The following is a 21802-nucleotide window of genomic DNA, read 5'->3' as shown; positions in this document are numbered from 1 at the left end:
TGTTCAATCTATTATCGTCTATCTATTATCTATGATCGTCTTTGGATGTTTCTTCATCAGACTAGGGCTCAAACTGGTAAGGTAAAATCCCCGCCATCTCTATCTCTATCACTGTATACAATATATAACCTGTAAACCGTAATCCAGCAATGATGGTAGGCGTTTCATTTGCAACACATGATGAACGCTGTCACAAGTTCAAGGAATGGGAAGAAGGCAGTTACCTGCAAACCATTTTTTAATAATAAAAAAATTATAACAAAACGAAAGAAAAATGCCGGCAGCTCCTGTACGTTCGACTGCTGGCCACACAAATATAATAAAATATAACATAAAATATTGGGCTGGTCCTCTCTCTTCGTACACTTCGGTCACTCGTCCTTTAATGCTTCCGATCTCCTCCAAAGAGATGCTATACCCTTGCAACACAGTTGACGCTCATTATCATCACTCGCGTCATTCCCTCAGGGCTCTCGTCCCGCCTTGTTTGTTACAAATGCGTTTGAACAATCACAGCAGACTACACCATATGACCAATCACATGACACTAGGCTAGCGGATAGGACACCAGGAGCAAACTAACGAAGTCTGTGGTGCCATCCCAAAAAGGAAAAAAAATCTCTCTCACGTACTGTGAGAATTTGGGTTTTGCCTGTGTCCCACACATTATCTGGAGTGTCTAGATATAAGGGGAAAGTATATACTAATCTTTCTAGACACTATATCATGCTCGAGATGGGTAATACCCACGAGATATGTCTACCCCTACTTACCATCATAAACTCTGTCAAGTGCTGACCCTGCTAAAAAATGTCTTTGAATGTTCTAGATCAGGGGTTTTCAACTGGTTCTGTGCCAGGGACCACCATTCTGATTAACAGGTAATCGGTGGCCCACTATTGTGTGTGTGTGTTTTTCTGGGGGGGGAACTCCTTACCTGTTAGTGGGATTTCTGGGCGTGGTGACACATGTCTATAGCTGCTGGCAAAATCAGCTGCTCTGCAATTGTATGAGCCTTTTTGCATTGTGCAACTCTGAAAACCACCAGATATGAGGCTTTCAGTGCATTTTCACTGACTTTTGCACTCTTTCTCATGAGCGTCTGCTCTCCTTTGAAATCACGCAACATCTGTTGCATATACTCAATAGGCTTGGCCTTCAAGAAGCTGTGATGTGTCTCCATATGACGAGAAATGGTACCTCCTCTCCTGTTTTGTAAGTCGTCACTGTAAATCCATATTTAACATAATCTCCACTGTATTTTCGTTTTCGACTACGTTTCCCTGTTTCCTCCGAAGTTGTAGCTTTTTCTGAAGAGCATGCAGCAGAAGCCTGTCCATCTGTCCTGACACTTGTCACTTTCCTCACTAAAAAGCGATCCATGCTGGACAGCTCCACTCCACACCAAATATAAATTCACCTCAATAATGTTTTCCTTTAATCCGAGATGCTGGTCTATATCGCGCACAAAATGAATGTGTACGTATATGACGTTGGGGACGCAAAACACAACGTTAGCAAAGAATAAGATAGACCTGATAGGTGCAAAGCTAGCCTTTCCTGTGTCAGTTTGAATCTCAACTCTAACTCAAATTATTTTGAATATTTTTATTAAATTTAGTATTCACACCAATGTGCAAATATTCTGGAAATGTTTGGAAAAATAAATTATGGAAAAAAAGTGATTTTAATAGTGAAATTAGGTTGGCTGGAATGCATGTCACTGACCACATGCAAGGCCTCAGTGGACCACCAGGGGGCCGCGGACCACCGGTTGAAAACCCCTGCTTTATACAATAAACGTTGGACTCTGATTGAACTGCACTTCTGTGTCTGTGTCATTCTTAGTCTCCAGGATCCTGCAACTCTGTGTGTTCCATCGACTAGACTTTTCAACCTTTTAATATTTATACCTACATAAGACGACAAAGTTATATTCTTACACGTACCTTCTCCGGATCTGTTCCACCTATTTGGAATGATATGCCCGCTGCTACGAGATCTGCAGATTCTGTAGCCATCTTTAAGAATCGTCTGAAAACACATCTCTTCCGTCAACTCCTGACTGATCAGTTCGGACTTCTATTTCTTCTCTACTCTTTATTAAAAAAAAGAAAAAAAATTCTAACCTGGTTCTGTATACTGTGTTAGGTTATATGTGACCAGTCTTCTTTTTTTAATTGCCTTAAGCTTTTTGTTGTCGTTATGCTGTCCCAATTGCTTACATTGCTTACACCACTTGAAGTCGCTTTGGATAAAAGCGTCTGCTAAATGCCTAAATGTAAATGTGATTAGATGGATGTTTCGCGGAACGAATCATTTGAAAGTCAGTCAAGTAGTAGGGTAAGAATAATTACCTATTATTATTATTATTATTATGACTTAAGTGTTTTTACACCTTCGATGAACATAAACTTGTTGTTGGATGCTCCATAAACCAAAGTAGGATCTTAAAAATAATATGTTACTCACTCTTTAAGTAGAACCTGTCTGACAAACTGAAGTAGTATAAAAAAGATCTCCAATACCAACACATCATGCCACGATCTAAAGAAAATGAAGAATAAATGAGATGGAGTAATTGAAATGAATCAGTCTAGAAAGGATTAAAAAGCCATTTCTAAGGCTTTGGGACTCTAGTGAACCACAGTGAGAGCCATTATCCACAAATGAAGAAAGCATGTTACAGTGGTAAACTGTCCCAGGAGTGTCCGGCCTACCAAAATAACTCCAAGAGCACAACGAAGACTCGTCAAGGAGGTCATAAAAGATCCCAGAACGACATCTATTATCTGCAGGCCTCTCTTGCTTCAGTTAAGGTCAGTTTCTTTTTGTAGAAGCATGAACAGAGACTGTGCAAAAATGGCCACTGCTGACCAAAAAGAACACAATGGCTCGTCTCAAATTTGCTAAATAACATCTTAATGATCACCAAGACCTTTGGGCAAATATTCTGTGGACTGATGAGATAAATTTGAACTTTTTGGAAGGTGTACGTCCCATTACATCTGGCATAAAACTAACTAGGGCTGCAACAACGAATCGATTTCGATCGATAAAAATTGATTACTAAAAGAGTTGGCAACGAAATTCATAATCGATTCGTTGTGTCACGCGACACAGAGACGTTTGATTATTAAAAAAAACTTTATTTGAGCGCGGAGCGGAGTGAACACACTCGGTCTCTCTCGCGCACTGATGCTAGCAGAGTTCGGCGCCTCACAGGAGCAAAAATAAAAATAAAACGAGAGGATGAAAGATACATGGCGGAGGCAGAGAAATCCGCGCGACCCAAGTCATCCAAGGTGTGGGAGCATTTCACATTAAATAAACAGAAAAAGTGTGTTAACTGCAAAATATGCAAAAGCGACATGGCGGGAGCACCACGGCAATGATCCAGCACCTGAAACGCAAACATGTTGGACTCTTTGATGAGGAGGAAGGGAGTTCAACAGCAGGTTAAGTCACAACAGAATCTTACTTTTGTTCCGTTTTGAAGTGAAGAACGTAATGTCCCTGGTGCTGATGTTTACTCGTCATCCACCTTGACAAGCATGACAAGTTAGCGTTAGCTCCTTAATAACAGTAGTAAAGCAGGGGTGGTATAGTTACTTTGCACTTTGCATTGCAAGAATAAAAATACGTTTTTATTCACTCGCCTTTTATGAACCATTCATTTATCAATCTGTTGTCTTGTATAGCTACACTGCAAAAAAAGCTTTTCTTAGTAATTTATTTCTCGTTTCCAGTCCAAGTATCTAAAAAAAATCAAGATTACTAGACAAGAAAAATGGCATAAGAAAATTAATTGATGCTTAAAACTTCTGTTTGAAATTATATCTCATTAAGATTATTTTTCATACCCCATTGGCAGATAATTTTAATAAATAAGCTTCAAGTGAACTTGAGAGAGAGTGTGAGTGTGTGTGTATCAGTGTGAGAGTTTGTGAGTATGTGCGTCTGCAAAAGTGTGTGTGCGTCTGCGTGTGTGTGCATCTGCGAGTGTGTGGGTCTGCAGATTAGTTTAGAGAACAAGTTCTGACATTCAAACAAATCCTGTCAAATTTTCTGATTTGTATTGTTCTTTATTTTTTATAAATTATTTGTTGTTCTGGCAGCTCAGGTGGCACTTTATTTAAAAAAAGTCTATATATTTGGCAGATGTAAAACATACATGTGTATGTTTTTTGTGTTAGTCCATTTTTATTTTATTATTATTATAACAGCTCAGGGATGTTCAAGGAGCAACATGTTTGTGCACTTTTTAAAGATTTTAGTTCTGTTTTTGAATAAAGGGTTGGAAATGAATGCTTTTCTTGGTTTATGTTTTTATCCGATTCATCGATTAATCGAAAAAATAATTTATAGATTAATCGATTATTAAAATAATCGTTAGTTGCAGCCCTAAAACTAACGCAGTATTCATAAAAAGAACATCATAATGTGGCGCTGAGATTTGAGACAAGCCCAAGTTGTCTAATAAGAAAGTCCGACTACGCCACCCTAGGAGTTAATCCCATGGAAAATACTCAAACACTTAAAGCACACAGGTTCGGTTCCCTCATAGAATTAGACAAGAGGTCAGTAATATACAAAAATACAAATGTTTATTAATACAAAAATGATTTAAAATATTAGACACTTAAAATAACAAGAGACACTGAAACCCCACTTCAACAAAACGAAAAAAAATGAAAACTAAATAACACCAGCAGGGCTGAGGCTCCCAACAGTAGGATTTAATGTGGAGCCGTAATCAATGTGGAGTTTGGTTTTACAAGGCACACATCCACGCACACGCACACCTCTGCAGTCTTATCACACTATCAAGCACTCACAGTGTACACCGCACACGATAAAGAAGAACCACAACCACAATGAGGAAGGGCAATCTCACCGTGGGACCCCAGCTCCTGCAATAAACAAATAAGAAACTGTAAAAATGATCATTTAGACATCAATAATGAAACCAGTCTTGACAGCAATGAATGTCAATAACAAACAAATATAGGCAGAAAACAAAATAATCAAATAATTGGTCACCTGACATTACTACAAAACAACTTGAATTCAGTAGATGACCACATATACAGTTGAAAGAAAAAGTATGTGAACCCTTTGGGCTTACTTGGATTTCTTCATAAATTGGTCATAAAATGTGTTCTGATCTTCATCTAAGTCACAACAATAGAGAAACACAGTCTGCTTAAACTAATACTGCACAAACATTATACGTTTTCATGTTTTTATTGAACACAACATGTAAACATTCATAGTGCAGGGTGGAAAAAGTATGTGAACCTTTGGGTTTAATAACTGGTTGACCCTCCTTTGGCAGCAATAACCTCAAGCAAACGTTTCCTATAGTTGCAGTTTAGACCTGCACAACGGTAAGGAGAAATTTTGGACCATTCCTCTTTACAAAAGTGTTTCAGTTTAGCAATATTCTTGGGATGTCTGGTGTGAATAGCTCTCTTGAGGTCATGCCACAGCATCTCAATCGGGTTGAGGTCAGGAATCTGACTGGGCCACTCCAGAAGTCGTATTTTCTTCTGTTGAAGCCATTCTGTTGTTGATTTACTTCTATGCTTTGGCTCGTTGTCCTGTTGCATCGTCCATCCTCTGTTAAGCTTCAGTTGGCGGACAGATGGTCTTAAGTTTTCCTGCAAAATGTCTTGATAAACTTTGGAATTCATTTTTCCATCGATGACAGTAATCCGTCCAGGGCCTGAGGCAGCAAAGCAGCCCCAAACCATGATGCCCCCTGCACCATATTTCACAGTTGGGATGAGGTTTTCATGTTGGTGTGCTGTGCCTTTTGTTCTCCACACATAGCATTGTGTGTTCTTTCCAAACAACTCAATTTTGGTTTCATCTGTCCACAGAATGTTTTGCCAGAAGTGCTGTGGAACATCCAGGTGCTCTTTTGCAAACTTCAAACGTCCTGCAATGTTTTTTTTGGACAGCAGTGGCTTCCTCCGTGGTGTCCTCCCATGAAGTCCATTCTTGTTTAATGTTTTCCTTATTGTAGATTTTTCAACAAAAATGTTAGCATGTGCCAGAGATTTCTGTAAGTGTTTAGCTGACACTCTAGGATTCTTCTTCACCTCATTGAGCATTCTGCGCTGTGCTCTTGCAGTCATCTTTACAGGATGACCACGCCTAGGGAGTGTAGCAACAGTGCTGAACTTTCTCCATTTGTAGACAATCTGTCTTACCGTGGACACATGGACATCAAGGCTTTTAGATATACTTTTGTAGCCCTTTCCAGCTTTATGTAAGTCAACAATTCTTGATTGTAGGTCTTCTGAGAGCTCTTTTGTGCGAGGCATGGTTCACATCCGACAACGCTTCTTCAGAACAGCAATTTCAAAACTGGTGTGTGTTTTTTATTGGACAGGCCAGCTTTAATCAACACATCCAATCTCATCACATTGATTGGACCCCAGGTTGGCTGACTCCTGGCTCCAATTAGCTCTTGGAGAAGTCATTAGCCTAGGGTTTCACATACTTTTTCCACCCTGCACTATGAATGTTTACTCAACTCAACTCAACTTTATTTATATAGCGCTTTTTTACAATTTTCATTGTTACAAAGCAGCTGTACATGAGACACATTGAATACAAGTATGAATTCTAAAGCAGCCCCCCCGGCCAGGCAGATAGTGGAAAACAATATGCAAACGGTGGTGAGGAACCCAAAACTCCCATAGAGAAAAAAAACCTCAGGGGAACCCAGGCCCAACCAGGGGATTCAAAACTGACAGAGTGTGTCTGCTTCCCGGACCGTGCAGGGAAGAATATTCCAAAGTTTAGGCGCTAGATAAGAAAAGGATCTACCACCTGCACTTGATTTTGAAATTCTAGGTATTACCAACTGACAGGACGCCTGAGAGCGTAATGTACGTGGAGGTCTATAATACAGTAGAAGTTCATTCAAATACTGCGGCGCTAGACCATGTAGGGCTTCATAGGTAATAAGCAAGATCTTAAAGTTAATGCGATGCATTATAGGTAACCAGTGCAAGGTTGACAGAACCGGGGTTATATGCTCATACTTTTTTGTACCTGTAAGAACTCGAGCTGCCGCGTTTTGAACCAGTTGCAATTTTTGTAATAGGCCAGCAGGGCAACCACCTAGAAGTGCATTACAGTAATCTAGTCTTGATGTCATGAATGCATGAATTAATTTCTCTGCATCTGACAGTGACAGCATATGACGTAATTTGGATATATTCTTAAAATGGAAAAATGCAATTTTGCCCTGTGCTACACCGTACTGGACTTGTGATTTGCGGGACACATCATTGTTTATTGCTACAAATTGAAAACGGTCGGATAAATAAGACAAACCATTTCAATGCTATTCCTTTAATGCCGACGTAATTTTCGAGTCTATGTAGAAGTATGCTGTGGTCAATGGTGTCAAATGCAGCACTGAGGTCTAGCAGCACCAATAAGGAAATACAGCCACAGTCAGACGCTAAAAGCAGATCATTTGTAACTCTGATCAAAGCAGTCTCTGTACTGTGACATGCTCGAAATCCAGACTGGAATTCATCATTAATGTCATTCCTTTGGAGGAAGGAGCATAATTGAGTTGAAACGACTTTTTCCAGAACTTTAGATATAAATGGTAAATTCGATATAGGCCTGTATTTCCCTAGTTCTTTAGGGTCGAGTTTTTTTTTTTAAAAAGAGGCCTAATAACAGCCACCTTAAATGCTTTAGGCACTAATGTCAGAGATGAGTTAATAATACTGAGAAGAGGATCTATAATTTCTGGAAGCATTTCTTTCAGTAGTTTTGTAGGTATAGGGTCTAGCATGCATGTTGTTGATTTAGATGATCTAATGATTTTTGACAGTTCATCGTGATCTACTGTAGAAAATAATTGCAATTTCTCCTTAGGGGTGCTGTAGTTAGTTTGTTCAGCGGATTTCACTACAGGTTGCATTGTTATAATTTTTTCTCTTATATCTTGGATTTTACTCATGAAGTAGTTCATAAATTCATCACTGTTATGCTGATAATCAGAATCTGACGTCGATGACAACTTATTTTTTATTAATTTAGCCACGGTGTTAAAGAAAAACCTAGGGTTGTGATGGTTTTCCTCTATTAGTGTTGAAAAGTAGGCGGATCTAGACGTTTTTATGGCATTCCTGTAATTTCAAGTACTATCCTTCCATGCTATACGAAATACCTCTAAATTAGTTTTCTTAAAGTTGCGCTCCATTTTCCGGGACGCTTTTTTTAGAGTCTGAGTGTGTTCATTATACCACGGTGTTGGGCTGCTATTTTTAATTTTCTTTAAACGCAGAGGAGCAACTGTGTCTAATATTTCAGAGAAAGTAGTTAAAATTTTCAATAGTAGTGTCAAAATCATCAACGCTTTTACTCATGCTAGATATTTTAGACAATTCAGGCAGATTATCGAGAAATGATGCATTTCTCGATAATCTGCCTGAATTGTCTAAAATATCTAGCATGAGTAAAAGTGTTGATGATTTTGACACTACTATTGAAAATTTTAACTACTTAAAATTTTTGGTAGTTGAAGTTATCGTTCTACCATATTTGTAGCAAGGAGTTTGATTTGCAGCCGTAGGCCATTGAAGCAAACATAATATCAGATAATGATCCGAAATATCTTCACTCTGCTGAACGATTTTAACATCGTCCACATTTATACCATAAGAAAGTATTAAATCTAAAGTATGATTACGAAGGTGAGTGGGTCCTAACACATGTTGACTAACGCCCATGGAGTTAAGAGTTTCTTTGAAAGCCAGTCCCAAGGCATCTGTATCATTGTCTACATGGATATTAAAGTCACCGACGACAAGGACTCTATCTGCGGCCAGTACTAGTTCTGATAAGAACCCACCAAAATCTTTAATAAAATCTGTGTGGTGCCCAGGAGGCCTATATACAATAGCTAGAATAAATTAAAAAAATGTTTTGTTCTTAGTATTAGGTGTCGATATGTGAAGTACCAGGACTTCAAAAGAATTGCATTTAAAATTAGACTTCTGAGAGGTGATAAAATAATTATTGTAAAGTGCAGCGACACCTCCCCCTCTACCTTTTAGACGAGGCTCGTGTTTATAGTAATAATCTTGGGGAACGGATTCATTTAGAGTAATATAATCATCTGGTTTTAGCCATGTTTCTGTCAAACAAAGCATGTCTATTTTATGATCGGTTATCAAATCGTTGACAAAAAGTGCTTTATTTGAGAGAGATCTAATATTAAGCAATCCGAGTCGTAACAGTTGATTATCTGTATTTTGTTCATGTTTGATTTGTTTACCGTTTATTAAATTACTTTCAAGAGGTTTACGCAATATTTTATGTTTGCTAATCCGGGGGACAGACACAGTCTCTATTTTATGTTGTTTGTAAAAAGGGATTATTACATGTTGTATATTTTGTGTATTCTGTAACGCGAGACAGCAAGCAGACAGTTGATTAAGCCATTCTGTCTCCTTCCTGACCTGGGCCCTAGGTAGTCAGACCTTAGCATTATTAAGACTGTGTGCCAAATTTCTAGAGAGGAGGGAAACCCCATCCCAGGAGGGATGGAGACCATCTCGTTTCAACAGCTCAGGTCTGCCCTCAAAACTCTTCCAGTTATTTATAAAATCTATATTATTCTGCAGGCACCACTCAGACAACCAGCCATTTAGTGATGATAATCTGCTATAAATCTCATCACCACGGTAAGCAGTAAGGGGGCCAGAGAATATTACAGTGTCTGACATCGTTTTTGCGAGCTCACACACCTCTTTAATATTATCTTTAGTGATCTCCGATTGACGGAGTCTGACATCATTTGTGCCGACATGAATAACAATCTTACTGAATTTACGATTAGTTTTAGCCAGCACATTTAAATTTGACTTGATGTCAGGCGCTCTGGCTCCCGGTAAACATTTGTCTATGGTGGCTGGTGTCTCTATGTTAACGTTCCGGACAATAGAATCACCGATCACTAGGGCACTTTCAGCAGGTTTCTCAGTCGGTGCATCACTGAGCGGGGCAAACCTGTTCGAGACTTTAATCGGAACGGTTGAGTGATGTTTTGTCCTGCGACCATGCCGTCTCACCGTCACAAAGTTTCCCAGCTGCAGGGGATTTTCAACCGGAACCGAGCTGTGTGCGCTAACATTGCTCGCATCCGAAGTGTTTTCTACAGTCCTAACACTCTTACTATCCTCAAATAAAGATTGGATGCGAGACTCTAATTCTAAGATCTTCTCCGTCAGCCTAACTACTTCCCTGCATTTATCACATGTAAAACCCTCGCCGCTGACAGAGAAGGCTAAGCTAAACTGTGACATGAGGTGCATGTAACAACAATAGGAATAGAAGCCATAACTCACCGGGTATGAAGTGCAATCCTAACTTACCAAGGTTGCTTGATGAGTCTTAGTATATACACTTAAAAAGAGAAACAGTTAGCACACAAGACAAATAGGGGGAGATGATATTCCACAATGTAAACAGAAGGCAAGCTAACACGCTAATATGCTAGCGGCGTTACGTTTCAATTAATATAGGTTTAAAATATAAAGTTATAAATAATTCAGCAACGACAGTGATAGGTAACGATAGTAAAATACACTAATAATAAGACAAAGAACAAATGTGAGGTGAAGCAAGTGTCAGAGGATACAAACTAGCCGCCGGCGATGCAATCAGGAACCGGAAATGACAAACACACGGAGCAAAAATAACAGGTGGAACCAACAGGTGGAAACAGTTCTCAAACTTTACATGTTGTGTTCAATAAAAACATGAAAATGTATAATGTTTGTGCGGTATTAGTTTAAGCAGACTGTGTTTCTCTATTGTTGTGACTTAGATGAAGATCAGAACATATTTTATGACCAATTTACGAAGAAATCCAAGTAAGCCCAAAGGGTTTACATACTTTTTCTTTCAACTGTAAATAGAGTCACACTACTCGATGGTTGATCAGCTGCTTCCAAAGCTATGAGCAGTTAATTAATTTTACAAGGATAAAGATGAAAGAAAAGCAAATAAATTCAACCAAACCAACTGTACTTCAACATAATTATATAATATAGAAAGCACAAAAGAAACACAACAAAAGTTTAAATCAAAGACAAAAAAAGAAACAGAGGGCAGGTTAACTCCCCTACAAGCGGAAGGAACTAAATAGTCCTCCCACACCAGCCAGAAATATGAAGCAGGACACTAAAACGCCACGATAAGAGCCAAACGAGCAGTCCCCTTTTTATTTATCGTGATGATCGCGTCGGCGCGGCTGTAGGCTATGGACCGCAACACTTTAACCGCGCACAGACAGCAGCACACAAAATCACAGCATAGAACGAGAGGGAGAATCCTATAGTGAACACAAAAAAAGATGTTACTAATCATAGCACTACCCCCACTCCCTCTTACAGTTACGTTTAAAACCCTTACCATCAGGATATCACGGCAGATAGCACGCTTAATAGACACGGATCGTCACAGTCATACCCACCGATAAATCAATGGGATGCAGGGAATCATGCCTATTAAATACGCGAAAAGAAATATTAAGCTCACACACCCATACCAGCCCTATAGAACGAGCTCTTAACAAAAAAACATACCTGAGAGGCGAAAAGTCATCAAATCCACTAAGCAGTACAAAAGAAGAGCACCATCACCCAGCTGCACGATGTTTAACATACAACGAATTCAGGTTATGAATACCACCAATTCCCAAAGTTATCAACCATTCAAATACAGCACGCTTACCTACAAGCTCCGTCAACACGAAAAAACAAACGGGGAAATCGGACATGACGCATCCCAGGTAACAACCAATCAGGCTTTAAATAGAAGATACTACTTGCGGCTAATGCAACTGTCAATCACCTAGTCCCGTTACAATAGCAACAGTCAAAGAATGTGGAGGTAGTGTGATGGTCTGGAGCTGCTTTGCAGCTTCAGGACCTGGATGACTGGCCATAATTAATGGAACCATGAATTCTGCACTCTGCCGGAAAATCATAAAAGAGAATTTTAGTTAGCATGGTTATTAGGTTTAGGGGCCAATTACTTTTTCACATAGGATCAGAAATGTTTGGATTGTTATTTTCCTTAATAATTAAAATCATCATTTAAAAACTGCATTTCTATTTACTCTGGTTTTCTTAGTGTAATATTCAAATTTGTTTGATGATCTGAATCTTTTAAGCATGACAAATATGCAACAACAAAAAATCTCGAAGTGGGCAAATACTTTTTCACACCACTGTATATTAATTACAAGCCCTAAATCGGATGGGACCTATGCTGTAGCCTCTATGCCATTGGTTACGTGTTGGTTTTAATTTACACTTATAGTAGAGTAGGCGGGGCGAGACCGTGTTTCGAGTTCGGTGAGTAATTCTGAATTAGCGCCAGCTGTGCACACACCGGGCCCGAATCATGTAGGAGATAGGGAGCATATAAAAGGAACGAGCCACCGGACCGTCGAAGAGAGAGGACCGGGCCCGAACTTATGTTAAGTTTATATTTATGTTCTTGTGTTTGGTATTTATGTTGTGTTTGCCGGCGGTCGGCTGTGAGGGGCCGCCGGCTTTTATTATTTCTGTTATTAAATGTTTAAAATGTCTTCCTGTTCCCGACTCCTTCCTTCCCTTTTATGGAGACGTGTTACAACACTTCTGCGTCATTGTCCGTGTCAACAGGTAATGACTACTAGCCGTCTGTGCCCACGCACGTGTCACTTGTGAATAGTGGAGTAGGCGGGACGAGACTGTGAGTTGAGGCTGGTAATTGAGTGATAATGAGCATTAGCTGTGCGCGCACCGGTCTCGTATCACGGAGGAGATCGGGAGCATAAGAGGACGAGCAACCGGACCTTCAATGAGAGAGGACAAGGCCTGGCTTTTAGTTTTGGTTTGTGTTATTTGCCGGCAGTCGTCCGTGAGGGGCTGCCGGCTGTCTTTTTACTTTGTTGTTGTCTATTAAATGTTCAAATGTTTGCTGGATCCCGTCTCCTTCCTACCCTACTTTGAATTATATTACAGTTGTGCCGAAACCCAGGAGGAAGGAGAGACATGCTGTTGGAGAGTTCTCGCTGCCGAGTGGCCTCGCGGTGCCGGAGAGTTCAGGCAGAGCGGACGAAGGACATCCACCAGCGGCTGCCCGAAGCGGTGGTTCTGGAGAAGAGGAGGAACCATTGTGGGCCGCCAAAGCTTCGATGGAACGGCTAACTTTGCTGCCGCACTCCTGGGTCGGGGTGGGGTGTCTATCGTCCAAGCGGGAGCGGGGGAGTCACCACCGTCCGCCATAGGCCGGAGCCTGCGCCCATCAGCCCAAGGTGGAGGAGCAGAGGACGGGGAAATCGCCGCCGACTGCCCGCTAAAGGAGGAGCCACCGCCGGCCGCCAGGGGGCGGACGGTCCAGCCGTCCACCGAGCGCCCAGTGCCACCGCAAGGCACTGCAAGGCACCGCGAAGGAGAATACCCCGGCTGGTTGAGGACCGAGCGGCAGCATGTTGGGGACTGGACTATTTTTTTTTTTTTCCTCTCTCCCCTCTCTCTTTCCGGTTGCTCCGAGGCCTCCCGTCTCTGTTCTCTTGTCTCATCGGTGAATACCCCTAGGGGAAAGGTACACGGAGACTGGGCGAACCCCCCCTGAGGGAGGGGTAGGGAGCAAGCACAGTCTCTGGGGTACTGGGCCTGTGAGGGGCGATGGGGGCATGTAGTGGAGTAGGCGGGACGAGACCATTGAGTCGAGGCCGGTGAGTGAGTGATAATGAGCGTCAGCTGTACGCGCACCAGTCTCGTATCACGGAGGAGATCGGGAGTTTAAGAGAACGAGCGACCGGACCGTCAATGAGAGAGGACTGTCGTAACACAAGCGCCAGCGTGCGAACCCATGACTGAGCCCGTCAAGGCCCCAGAGGCTTATGGATGCTACCTTCCCCGCTGGTCCTGTCCAGCTCTCCATCAGCCAGCATCTCCTCTCCAGCCTCCAAGAAGGTCCCAGCCAGCCTCCCATTCCCTCCTCCTCTATCTCTGCCAGCCAGTTAATCAGCCCTGGGTCTGCTTGCACCTGAAGACCCCTCAGCTCACCCTCAGCTTTCAAGCGTCTTTGGGTCAGATGAGCTTTGTGATCTCCAACCGCCAGCTACCTCAGGGGTCGATGATACCATCTCTCTGGCTCCAGCCTTCGAGACCCGGACTCCACCTCTGCCCTCTGACCCAATGGCTACACCTTGGCTCCTGCCTTCCTCATCTCCACCATGGCCCGTCATCCCACCAGCTCCACCAGACTCCCTCGTCCCTCTAGGTCAGTCGTCAACCATCCGCTGCCTGGGAACTCTAAATACTATGGCTGTGCCTCGTCATTTCGCCCCTATGGCTCTGTCAGGCTCCTGCTTCACGTTCATCCGCGGTCGCTCTGGCTGCGCCGAGGTCTTCCAGATCATCATGTCTGCTGAAATAAATGATAAAATAATGAAACTAGGTAATACTGTGTTTGATACTGTACATTGTGTAATATGTTCTGTAGGAAGAAAACTGGGACACTCATGTCACTAAATGTGTTCCTCTTTTCTAATTTCTGACTATGTTAATGTACAAGGTTGTATGTCTGGTTGCCACTGTGGATAGTTAGTTTTACTTACAAAAACACATACTAAAAAGTATTTTAAAAACAAGTAAATAGGCTAAATAAGTCACTTCATCTTTAGCAAGACTTTTCTAAAGGATTTTTCAGTATGTTAAGAAAATCCTAATATGGCCTAATGCTTTTAGGAATCAAATACATTTCTTAGCGGACCCCTTAACTTGTGAGTTACAGACCTGTTATCTGTTTTATTTTAGCCTATATGTTCATTACTGCTTGTATTAAGATATTGCAAAACGTTGTAAACTATATTAATAAATAAAATGTTTGCATGAAATTCAATGTGTGGTTTAGATTGTTTCGAGTTTGATATAATGTGTCTTATTGTATAATGGTACAGGTTAAATTAATGTCTTTTCCCAGTGACTTAAAAATTTTAACATTTTGAGGGGTGGGATAGGCTCTTTTGTAGAGGTAATGGGAGCCAGACTCCACATAAAGAGTGGATTTGACATTTTTGAGAGAACGCCTCTCTCGTCAACCAGATACCACAGTTTATCCACCTGAATGTGACTTTAGACTCTTCCAGTAAAATAAAATGAATAAAGCGTACACCACTGAAGATCGTGAGGAAACACCATGCAGAAGCTCAATACATTCCGCTGGATCTTGGAGCTCTTTTTCAATTAAGAATGGTTCCTTTTTCTTGTATAGTCGGACATCGATCATGAATTATACATTTTGTAAACATAGACACTTTAAAGTGTAAAGTGTTTTGTAAAGGAATACAAGTAAAGGAATACAAGTGACTGAAAGGACTTATTTTTCATGATTCCGTGTCAGAAGAGTGGATGAATAAAAATCACATATTCCCTCAATATGTGTATATTTTGTTTTGACACTGAGAATATTCTACTCATATAAGAAATAGTCACGTTACTATTACTAACCATCGCTGGACCGAACGTCGTCAGACAATAATTTACTCGCTCAGTGGAATTAATGAGGAACTTACTATTTCGGAGAGTAATCAGAAATTGTTTGCTAACATCACAATGAGGCTGAAATCATCCAGGTTTGGTTACGTGTAAGTACATTTACAATGTCTAATTTACAGTCATTTCATTTTAACAAAACAATTTAGTAATTTACTGTTTAGTAAATTAGTTTTGAAAAATGTGCATTACAGATTCCTTCAATTAATGGCTCTATGTTATTACTCTCAGGTAAGTTTTCTCCTTCTTTACACAAGTGCGCACACTCGCCTAAACAGACATCTCGAACTACATTATGTTCAGAAAATGTCATACGAATATTTTCACATATTTTCTATTTCAAACCGATAAAAATGATTAGAAATGCATGTGCCTAGATCCTGTGATGTTATATCCATGCTGTAAATGTGTTATAACTGTGTAAATGTGTAGAACTGGGTCATTGGCCAATTGTGGGACACCCCGAAAAGATGTAAACCCCTCGCTTTAAAGGTTATGGCTCTAACATGTGGCCATGGTGCATGGCTGACTTGGGGAAAGTCTTGATATGGCAAAGAGTTGTTGGAAACCACCCTTTACTTGTCACAGTAACAGTGCACTATAGTGTCCGTCACTTCATTTGAGCAGTCATAGCATATATGGAATCTTTAAAAAAATGACTTGAATATGAAACAACACTGCTTAAGATCAGGGGTTCTCAACCTTTTTGACTCCAAGGCCCACCACTGTATTCAAAAATATTGAAAGGCCCCCTCCCGAAATTTCTACCCAATAAATTATTTTGGATCTTAATATTAACTGGAAAAGTGTTTTTTCAATATGAAAAATACAATATAAAAATGGACATATAATAAGAAATATATTGGTTTTAATTTGTTTTAAAATGTATTTAAATGATAATTTTGTCTAAATTATTAGTCATCCTGAGACCCCTTTGGAAGTCAGCTTTGTGGGTAACGCACCCATCCCCCAGTCCAATCCCCCCACCCCCCTTGAGAACCACTGTCTTAGATGAAGATTTAAGACAATTGTATTTGAGTGTACAGTTATTAATGTTATTGCTATAAACAAGTTGTGATATGTCACATAATATAAAAATGCTTAAACTGTTTATGCACAAAAATAGACATTGCCATATTATACATGTAAACGATTTCCTTTATTACAGACAACAATTCAGTCAGGGTCGGCACCCAATTTTAAGCACCATGTATCGGAACAAAGTCGCCTGTCGGACAGGACGAGTCGAAGGTTGACAAGAACTTATCAACTCTATAGCCGCACCAGTGGTAAACATGTACAAGTGCTGGGCAACAGGAGGATCAACGCCAAGGGCGAGGATGGAGATATTCATGGCAAGTGATTTCTTTAAATAGGAACCATTTTCTATTTTAGCATTGATTTATTTGTGTAAGAAAACAGACTGGATCAGGTCAGTTGAAGCTCTTTTAAGGTTATTTTAAGGTTAGAAAATTGAGTAAAGTGACTTCTTGCTTAACAGAGATTGTAAATAGCTGAGTTTGAGAATCTCAAATATCTCTCCTGAAAACTTTTCCCTCTAATATTCAGTTAAAGGATAGCAATATGACACCCTTTTTAATCTGTTTTAACATAATATTTTTTTATAGAACAAATATGCTAATTATAAAAGCTTCCATATTTTATGCGAAGATATGTTAAAATATTTTCTTGACTGTGGTAATAATTTTGCCTGAGGGGGAGTTATTCGAAGTGCTGCGTAAGACAGTATTCTGTTGACCTGTGATTTACATTATGGTGCGATGGTATAAAAAAGGTTTTATTGAACCCTTATGTGGTCTGTGTTTGGGTTGTACACTCAGTAAAAAAAATTCAAATGTCATTTTACTTTGTTTATTCATGTATTTACTTCACCTAAGTGCAGTTTTTTGAGTATTTGTGATTATTAAAATTGATATAAATAAATAAATAAATATTTGTAATAGGTTTTTATAACAGATTTGTATTTAAATTCATTTAAAGAACCACATTTCTAACTTTTATTCATGAGAATAAAATGGATAATTTGACATGACATGATCTTTAAAATGCTGTTTAAAATGTAAAATATCATCACTTTTACCAGTAGACGGCTGCAGAGCTCCCCTATTTGCTATGTACATTTACATTTATGCATTTGGAAGACGATTTTATCCAAAGCGATTTACATTGCAATAACCTATACATTTATACATAGGGTATGTGCAATCGCCTGGGATCGAACCCACAACTTGCATTGTTAACGCAATGCTCTTACCACTGAACTACAGGAAAGCGTGCTATTATGTGCTATCAGACAAATTGAAAGATTTTTCACCATTATTTTTTCTGTTGGATTCATATTATGGATTGGATTGATATAATTCATACATCTTATGAAATCACAATTATAACAATGAAAACTACTCTGTCAATGTTTAGCTTTGTAACTGATAGAAATCAGTCTAGTTTTGTTACATTATGATTAGGAGGAGAAAAGTTTGAGTCTTTAGAGTCCATCATTTTTTTCAATCATCTGTTTTTCATAATTCTAAAAATGTTATCCTAATATTAGTTACTAACTGTAAGAGAACTGTGTGTCTGTGCTTAATTGTTTTGTCTCTCTCTCTCTCTCTCTCTCTCTCTCTCTCTCTCTCTGTCTGTGTTTTACATTGTTGGAAATGTGCCACTTCATTTCTGTCTATGCTTATTCTCCTTTGTTTCTGATTTTGAGGACAAATCTTGTCCATTTACTAAGAAGGGTATACAGAGACCCCGAAGACCGTGAGTTTGACTATATTAAGAAATAAAACAATTATTTATTATTCAAATTAAGATATAATTCCAATTTTTTGTAGCTCTAGAAAGTGCTGACCACCGTACAAAGTTTCATGCTATTTGGACAAAGATAACTTTGTTATCTCTCTTTGCCCATGTTTTGGGGGGGTAATTTATGAAGAATTTCCAAAGCTCTACAACTAAGTGTATGAGTAAGTTTATGAAGAGAGGTAAGGTCAGCCAATCAGTTTATACCCTTCTTCTCTCCTACTTCTCCAATTATTTTTGACCTAACACTCAAACACATACATGTACATGTGAATCTACACTAAGTTTTGGACATTTCTGTCACACTTCACATATCCCCTCACCTTTATTTTGCATTACAAAAAAACAAAGCTCTATATTAAACGATCAGAGGCATTCTTCATGTGTACACATATATCTGAAGTCAGAGTACAATAATGATTGTAATGGTTTAACATTTTTAGCTAAACTGGTTGTGGAAACAGAAACATTTGGAAGCCAGGTTCGAATCAGAGGTGAAAAAACAGGATACTACATTTGCATGAATAAGAGAGGCAAGCTTATCGTACAGGTAAGATAATTGTTTTTTATATCAATCTGCTAAATTAGTGCTAAAACTTCAAGGTTGTATTAGTAAATGCATTAACTACTGTGCATGAACTAACAATGAGTAAAATAGTTTTTCAGCATGTGTTATTTCATTAACTATTTCCTCTCTTAGCTAATGTATAGTCAATAGTCAATACAATTGTTCATGTTAATTCATGATGAATTAATTTATGTAAACAGTTACCGTAAAAATGTATATGAACATAAACCAAGATTAATAAATGCTGTGTAAGTGTAAGAGTTTTAATATTATGGATTATGACAACTGAACCTAAAAATCATGTATTAGAATAGACTATCACATAGTGACACTACCTGTTTCACATGAAAATTGTTATTCTTGAATTGCAGATTTCTGAGTTAGTCATTTTAGTCTTCCACTGTCTGTTTTCTTGCCAGAGGAAGGGCTGTGGCAGAGACTGCATATTTACTGAAATTGTTCTGGAAAATAACTACACTGCTTTGCAAAATGCCAAGTACAAAGGCTGGTACATGGCTTTTACACGAAAGGGCCGCCCCAGGAAAGCCACAGAGACACAGCGGCACCTGCGAGAGGCCCACTTCATGAAACGCCTTCATCAGGGACACCTGTTTACAGAACAGAAGCCTTTTGAATTAATCCCGTATCCCGTTAACAAGAGGACTAAGCACCGTCAACGCATGAGTGTGAATTGAGAATACGCAGAGAGATACACACACTTACACATGCAGTCAAACTCTGCTAAAGCACATAGCCTTTTCTCAAGTCTTATACTGGAGTGGGATCTTAATTTGAGTTAACTCATTCAGAGTTTCTGGATTCTGGATTTCATGAGGAACCAGGAACAAGAATAAATTCAGAACTAAAATGGACAACTGTACAGAGAACTGTTTGTACTGGGACAATGAAGTGACAGATCTGAGGGCACCATATGTGTCGACACACACAAAATAACACATTATACACAAACATGGCAGCTATGCCAATTTATGATTAAACATAGGCAGATACACATATTTTTAATTTTATTGATTGCTTTTTCAAATGTCGAACTCAAAATGTTAATACTGGAGATGGTTGTATTTTTCCAAAATGCCTCTTCAAAAACACAGGTTGAATTTTTGCTCTCTTATATATCACACTGTACTGTATGCACCAGTACGTTAAGAACATGAGAAAAAATGTGGGTTAAAGCAACACAAGTTGGTCAAATTAAGAGCTGACAGTCTTGCAGATGCAGGTTTATTCAGTCCTCAGTTTTCCAGAGGAAGGATTTCTATCGCTCAGAGGTTGCTATTTTTTAGCTCTTGGGTTAATGTGATGAGACATTTCTCTGTTGAAATCTTCAGTAATATAGACTTATACAGTACAGTACAGGCAAAAAGCTTTAACATTTCAGAGACACAGGACACATTAAGCAAAAGTTCCCAGTTGCTCTCCATTTCATTGATGTCTAGAAGTAATTGTGAAAAGATCTCTCATCTGTTCTTTTTCTCAACAGCAGCCTGAGAGAAAGCACGCTGTACAGCAATAACATAATGTAATCTATTCCAAATGTATATCCCTCCAGGGCTATATAGCCGTCTATATATTTTTTTTTGCCCTGGCGCTGAACTCCTAGAAAAAGAGCCCTGAGAACTGTGAACCAATATCTGTGACAGGTTGGTTTGGATTGAATATTCTCAGAAAGTGAAACTGGGCCTTAGAAAAAGCTTGTGCATTTTGCAAAGATGAGGTCTTCCCACCCTTGCAGTCGCATACATAGGTTACCACCGTCTTCTTGCATTTCTGTGACCCGCACACCGTGACCATCTGATCAAATGCTCCCTTTGTAAGCAATGAAAAAAAGAAAGATGTTATACAATGGTGGACCTGGATAAGAAGGGGTCAGCTATCAGAAAGGAAGCCCAGTCACACAGAGAGAGAAAGTGAGAGAGAGAAAGAGAGGGTGAGAGAGAGAAGGCAGTGAAAAGAAAACATTTGGGGGTTGTTGTGAGCTGAGATGTGGGCGAGAGGGGCTGAAAGAGGACAAATGGCTGCAAAGAGGCAAAGAGGGGCACAGTTGATGAAAAGGGCCAGAAAGAGTTTCTCGCTGTTGAGGCAGTTGAGCGTGACCATTGAGCCCCCGGGATGGGGTTGTAGAAAAGGGAAGATCACAGATCACGCCTTTTTCCCAGGACTTCTGATTCGTCAGTTGGCCATTGGAATGGTTCCACATGCAGAGCCATGTTTCAAGTAATTTATAAAAGCATTTGATAGACCTACTAAAACTGTTTCAATCAGTGCTTTATTTGGTTTGTCGAAGACAGTCTGGTAAAAACACCATCTTATGTGCCAGTCAACGAACTTGCCTATTTTTTGTATTTTTATTGATTGTAATGTATCTGTTCCTGCATACTGGTCATAGATTTCTAAGTCTTATCCAACATGATGAATAAACTGTGAAAAGAATGACTCAATGGGATTTAATGGACTCACGTGATGGTTTACGTGATGGCTAAGTCAGATTCCTCAAATCATTTAAGTTGTCAAGCATCATGTGAGACTGAATTAAGACGATTAGTTGTACCACAAGGAGCATATATTACTGCCACTCAGATTGATTTAAGCTTCAGGAAAATAAAAGGAATGTTGTTGGGTGTAGGAGAAATGATGAAAGATTTGCAAAGACAGAGAAAATCTCCAATTTCTACTGGTTCTGAATGTAGTTCTAATCAATCATCTCGTGTCTACTCAAATTCAATCCAAACACCAAGATGATGGAAATTCTAATTGATGAGTTGGATAAGTGTATACAAAATGAAAAGCAGCA

General features: G+C 39.5%; 2 protein-coding genes across 5 annotated transcripts in view; one reads left to right on the top strand and one right to left on the bottom strand.

Annotated features, from left to right (window-relative positions):
• Positions 1 to 21802, bottom strand: part of LOC130438694 (piggyBac transposable element-derived protein 4-like) — a 198625-nt gene that overhangs the window by 148980 nt on the left and 27843 nt on the right. The window lies entirely within an intron of this gene.
• On the top strand, positions 15563 to 20167 carry fgf8b (fibroblast growth factor 8b). The gene is made up of 5 exons (XM_056770868.1): positions 15563 to 15691; positions 15794 to 15830; positions 16768 to 16954; positions 18866 to 18972; positions 19410 to 20167. The coding sequence occupies exons 1-5, from the start codon at positions 15660 to 15662 to the stop codon at positions 19683 to 19685; spliced, it is 639 nt and encodes a 212-aa protein (XP_056626846.1). The 5' UTR covers positions 15563 to 15659; the 3' UTR covers positions 19686 to 20167.

The sequence above is a fragment of the Triplophysa dalaica genome, chromosome 2 (assembly GCF_015846415.1).
Source record: "Triplophysa dalaica isolate WHDGS20190420 chromosome 2, ASM1584641v1, whole genome shotgun sequence".
Taxonomy (NCBI): Eukaryota; Metazoa; Chordata; class Actinopteri; order Cypriniformes; family Nemacheilidae; genus Triplophysa; species Triplophysa dalaica.
The sequence above is the reverse complement of the archived record's forward strand: the minus strand, read 5'-3'. Positions and strand labels throughout refer to the sequence as shown.